Genomic DNA, 5,786 nt, shown 5'->3' on the forward strand with positions numbered 1-5,786 from the left:
TCAAATGGATCTTCAAGGTATGCACGGAACTGGATCTTTAAGAAGTGGATGGGGGGTGTACCTGCAAGGTACTCCGATGCTAAAGTGAGAAGACGAGCAATCAGAGTGCAAGTACAAGCTAAAGGTTAGAAGAGAATGAATACCTGACCCTCTAGTGAAAGAAGATATTTATAGCCCCCAGCGTTGGGCCATGATCTCGCTACTAGACTGGATTCTCAGGCCCAATTAGGAGACTGCCAGGTTTCCTAGGCGGAAATATCGGAGATGCGTGAGTGCCCTCCGTCCTGGTCAACCACTCCGAAGTTCAAGGGAGACGCGGTCTTTTAGGGACCACGTGGACTCCGTATTATTCGGTGGGTTGGATGTGAAGGAACCCTACGAGGAGGAGGGTCCTCGGCAGAGCAGGTGCTCCCGGGGAGCACGTTTGACCTACTTGGGTCTAGGTGAGGAGATGAGTCCTCGTCAGGTGGGGTGCTCGCGGGGAGCACTCATGCCGGGCACCAAATAACCTGCTCCAGTGTCGTCGAGTCCTCGGGGAGACGAGCACTGTTTGCCCTTTATGGGTTCAGGGATATTTTGGGCTTCCAAGGTTAAGTGGGCCGAAAGTAGATTGGCCCGAATCTTGGCCCAGCCTAGAACAGGCCTATTCACAAAACTTGCATTAAAATTTCTAAAGCCACTACAAACATTTCCAAAACCATAACCTTTAATGTGATAGACATGCAACTTCAAACTTTATTTCTTCATTTCGTTTCCATAATGCAGGAAGGTTATTCATCGCAAATGAATTTCGTGCTTTATTCGGTGGTCAATTCCGTAATCAGTGGTTGAATGAACGAAAAACAACGATGATGGTAAACAATGATTAAACAAACAAACTAGAACACAAACTAGAACGATGATGAACATCGTTGGTTGAATGAAGATAATTTGATAATAAACAATAATTATTGAGCAAAGGAGAACAGTGATTTTATGAATTTTGAAATATATATTTATCTTATATGAATTTAATAAAGTTTATACATAAATAAAAGATAAATTGGCAAAATATTGCGTCACTACTCTTTTTTTAATGACAAAATCAATCCTCTTAAAAACTGTATTCATTATTCTTAGAAATACAATAATGTTATTCATAAACCTTTGAACTTTCGGTAAAAGGTGCTAAGAAACCAAAAATACAAGAAAACAAATAGTATGAAAGCATGTTGATTGTTGGAACATATTTTTCTCATGTTTAACCATTATTAAAATTTATTATTTTATTATTTTATAATATTAATATTAAAATAATTATTATTGTAATTTGACTACTATTAAAAAACGGGTCAAACTAAATAGCTTAATAATTGTTTTATGAATCATCCAAATCAAATCACACATAATTTATTTTTTAATTGGATAATTTTTCGTGGCAACCAATTTAAACCACAACATCAGCATTTTCTCACTACTTAAGGCCGGTCACATATATCAGATTCCGTCATTTTTTAATCTAATATTTTGTTTCTATCAAATTCGTTAATTTCAAAAAAAAAATTATTAATTTTTTTTAAAATAATTTTTTAAGTGTTCAACTATAACTTCTCTCCATCTGAAATTCCTTCTAGAATAACCATATTGCAAAAACTGTTACTTTTACCTCAGCATACAAAAGATATAAAGAACAAGAGATTCAGCAATTCAAAATTGATTTTTGCTAAAGCAAACTCAAAATGATGAAAACAAATTCCATTTATTTGATAGACCCAACAAAATGCACCATAACAAACAATCCCTTGAATCCTATACAAATAGGAAACAAAATATATGATTTAAAATCTTATAGGTCTATTCACAAAACTTGCATTAAAATTTCCAAAGCCACTACAAACATTTTCTTCCCTCCTATCTGGATGTTACAAAATGATTGAAATGAACCAATAACCAATGTATTGAATCTGCATTTGAGTTTGGATATATTCTACCATCCTTCATTTATGGAAGGAACCAAAATAGGCCTAACCCTGAAAAATCAATCCAAACTCACATAGTTAGCTATAGAGTCATCATATAATTATTTTTCACAACATTAAATAATTATATTTGCATTGTTACATACCTATTAGGCACTTAAAACTGAATCAGTGACAGTTTTAAGAGTGATGTTATGAACATCATTTGGGTCTGTGGAAAAAATGAAATACAAATTTTAGATATATGAATTTAAAATTCAGAATTTATATAAAATTAAGAATGGTTATTTTGCTTACCATTAGGAATTCTTTGTACAAAGAAGCATGCAGCAATCACAAAGTAGCAAAGTAGGAGAACAAGGCCTTTCATGTAGTGAGAAGTACCATCCTACAAATAAGATATTGATTATGTCAATAATATATATAACATTTCACTGAGACATCAATGACGGAATATTGGGTGGACAAGCAGAAACTTAATAGCAGGTGGTCTACTAGGTTTTAAATCTGCCTCTGATACCATGTTGAAAACTGTGGTTTGACTTAACTCAACTTTATAAAATCAACATGTACAATGATGATTGCTTTCACTTATAAACACACTCAGAAGATATTTGAATGTGAAATTTAGTTACCTGTAAAGTGAATGAAGTGACTATGATTGCCAGAGCAAGAGAACCTGTCTCAAGGAGGTTGAAGTTTAGGTCCATATTCACACCCATTCCCCAAGAAACAACAACACAAAGAGGAACCTGAATTTTAATATTATATAAGTTTTCAATATAATTCAAATAAAGGAAATTCTATGAAAATGATTTCAAACTGCGGTCCGCATCAATAATTATAGCTGCCATTTAAAAGATTATGAAGTCTCTGCAAAGGTATTGCAGCCGCAGTTTCCACGACATTCTTCATCAATATAAAAGTTGAGAGTATGTTTATTTACCACAAACATGGCAATTTGAGTAGAAGAACCCAACGCAACACCTAAGGAAATGTCCTGCAGTCATGAAATCAATTTAGCATCACTAGAATAAAATAGCTTCGAAAATAAGCATGGAATTGATTATAACACTATAATATAAATTCTTACGAGCTTGTTCTTGAAAGCGAAAATGATTGCTCCTGCATGTTCAGCTGCATTGCCAACTATTGGAAGCAAGATTATGCTGAGGAAACTCACAGATAAACCCCATGAATCTGATGCATCCTGTTAACAATACTTTATTAAATAACTGCTTATATAATAAACACTTATTCAATAAGTGCTTAATTGAGCTGTTTATTGAAAAGAATTCCAAATTAGATCTAGACAATTAGTTGGATTACCTCAATTGTATCGACCACATATTCAGACAACAAAGCAATGAACACAGTCATTCCAGCCAACCAAGCAAATCCACTCCAGAATCCAATCACAGCCTCTTCTTCCGCTTCATTATTCTCACCTTCACCTTCCTGTTCAACAACAACGCGTATAATAAATCACAATCGCAACAATCATTCAACAATTCAACATTTTCATATACGATTCAATCAAGAAAACATACATCTTCCGCTTCAAACAATTGCCTATGCGTCCATAGTTGAAAGATCAAATAAGCAAAATACGCAACCAACATCACAATGCTAGCAGCTCTCGACAAATAGAGCGAAGGCTCAACTGTCAGTTCAGCCGATGCAGCACTGTATGTGAATAGCAACGGAAGCAAATGGCATAATAACCCCAATAGCAACATCAGCGAGTTCACATCCGCTTGTCTCTGCAAAATTCATTAGTCACTCAGTTAAATTCCGCGATTTTATATACCTAGCATTATATATATAATCCAGATTATACAGAAATAGGAGACAAATTAAACAACGAAACTTTGAAATTGATTTTTCTGGACTTACTCGGTCGTATTTCTGCTCGACTCCAATATTTGAAATGCCACCACAAAGTAGAGAAGTTCCGAGAACAAGAAGAAGATTCGAAAGCACGGAACCTAAAAGCGAATACTTGACAACAGCAATTTTGTTGCTTGTAAGAGCAAATATTGCAATAATAAGTTCAGTAACATTCCCACATGTTGCATTAAGAAGTCCTCCAACTGTAACATTACACATTACACAAACAAACCATTTAATTAGTTCAAAAAATTACACCATGAATATTTGAATTCCAAATCTTAACATTAATTAATTAGTACTGATGAACCACTTTATGTACCTGTAGGACCAGTGAAGATGGCAATTTGTCTGCAACATTTCAGCAAAACACAGAAATTTAAACAAAAATCAGAAATTAATTAGTACTAATCAAATAATTAAAGGTGCAATTAAGTTGATTTGATTCCTTACTCTGTGAGAAAGCTCACACGTTCAGCAAGTGGAGTGAGGCCAAGTAAACTCAATATGAAAACCCATGACTGTTTGCAAATAATTATAAAATAAAATTAGAGTTAGTTAGATAAATTATAATAATCATCATCATTAATTAATTAATATATGAAAGCAAATAAAATAAGCATTTGACATTGCAATAAAAATTATACACGTTACAATTCATTCCAGTCAACAAAAGCTTTAATAATCATAAATTATTTTTTTATTGACATCTTTATAAAAGCTTTATTTAAATTCAAAATATAAAAGCTTTATTTAAATCCAAAATACAAAAGCTTTATTTAAATCCAAAATACAAAAGCTTAATAATTTGATTTGATTAATTAAAAAATAATAATAATTTTTGACTAAATTCCAAATCTCTTTGTCTTCTAAAACACTTTGTCGAATTCAAGTATAATATTAAATGTATCATAATAATAATAAATTGCGATCTGCAACTGTAATTGCACCATCAATATAAAAGATTTAGATCTTTATCAACGATATTAAAATCACAAGTAATAAAAATATCAACCAAAATGTCAAATTATTTATAGTTTAAGAGAAATGAACTCACTCTTCCTAAGCCAAGGTAATGAGCTACAATGGCAGCAGGAATGGCAGGAAAAAGAATGGAAAGCTTGGTACCAAGAATAACCTCTTGGATATTAGCCACAACATTCCTAACCGAAGCGCATCGAATCTTCGACACGAGTGTCCGGTCGGACTTCTTTCGCAGCGAAGAGGACGACATGTTATGCGCGGTTCGGCTCCGGCCATGTCCATGTCTAGACTCCTTGGTTAAGACCTTAGGATGACCATTCTCCAGAAGCCATGGTTGTTGCTCTTGTTGTATTTGGCGAGAAGCCATTTTCTTTGCAAAAGGATGACAAAATGTTAAAATACAAACAAAAAGTGAAAGTGTGGTGTGTAGTACTTGTTTCACTTACTACTATATCTCTTTGTGCATGTATTGTTTTGTTCAACAATGTTGTATTTATATAGTATCGTGAATTGTGAAAACTTCCAAATTATGAGACCTTCCGCGAAGTTTCCTCTAAATAAATATATTTAAGGTATTTTTAGAAATTTCTATTTTAAATTTCTTGAGATATTAATATAGGAAAAAAAGATTTTTTATTTTTTAAGAATAGGATTTGATACATTCTTTTTCAAAATATATACAAGTTGATAAGGATATATATATATATATATATATATATATATATATATATATATATATATATATATATATATATATATATATATATATAATTTTATAAATTAATTATTAATTATTAATTATTAAATTTATAAAACTATTATTATCCAACATGAACAAATATGATTTGCGCCATCGGAATTGAGTAGTTACGAGTTTAATGGGTGCATTGAGAGTGTAAAAAATTTTACATGGCCGTTCAAATAAAAATATATCATTTTTATGTCATATAACTT

General features: G+C 32.4%; 1 protein-coding gene across 1 annotated transcript; it reads right to left on the minus strand.

Annotated features, from left to right (window-relative positions):
- Window positions 1-1,719: 1,719 nt before the first annotated feature.
- On the minus strand, window positions 1,720-5,310 carry LOC131637190 (vacuolar cation/proton exchanger 3-like). Its single transcript, XM_058907774.1, has 12 exons — window positions 4,906-5,310; window positions 4,302-4,369; window positions 4,171-4,199; window positions 3,855-4,051; window positions 3,509-3,721; window positions 3,288-3,416; window positions 3,052-3,168; window positions 2,905-2,958; window positions 2,594-2,710; window positions 2,256-2,346; window positions 2,105-2,169; window positions 1,720-2,009 (listed from the first exon to the last, which is right to left on the minus strand). Exons 1-11 carry the CDS (start codon window positions 5,197-5,199, stop codon window positions 2,108-2,110), a joined length of 1,371 nt encoding a protein of 456 aa, XP_058763757.1. The 5' UTR covers window positions 5,200-5,310; the 3' UTR covers window positions 1,720-2,009; window positions 2,105-2,107.
- Window positions 5,311-5,786: the final 476 nt, after the last annotated feature.

The sequence above is a fragment of the Vicia villosa genome, unplaced genomic scaffold (genome assembly GCF_029867415.1).
Source record: "Vicia villosa cultivar HV-30 ecotype Madison, WI unplaced genomic scaffold, Vvil1.0 ctg.001941F_1_1, whole genome shotgun sequence".
NCBI classification, from domain to species: Eukaryota; Viridiplantae; Streptophyta; class Magnoliopsida; order Fabales; family Fabaceae; genus Vicia; species Vicia villosa.

Excerpts from the sequence above, each read along its gene's own strand:
- LOC131637190 (XM_058907774.1), bottom strand. The coding sequence starts at position 5,199 with ATGGCTTCTCGCCAAATACAACAAGAGCAACAACCATGGCTTCTGGAG. Across the intron at positions 3,722-3,854 it reads TCGAGCAGAAATACGACCGA|AGACAAGCGGATGTGAACTC; the intron begins GTAAGTCCAGAA and ends TGAATTTTGCAG. Across the intron at positions 3,169-3,287 it reads ATGTGGTCGATACAATTGAG|GATGCATCAGATTCATGGGG; the intron begins GTAATCCAACTA and ends TATTGTTAACAG.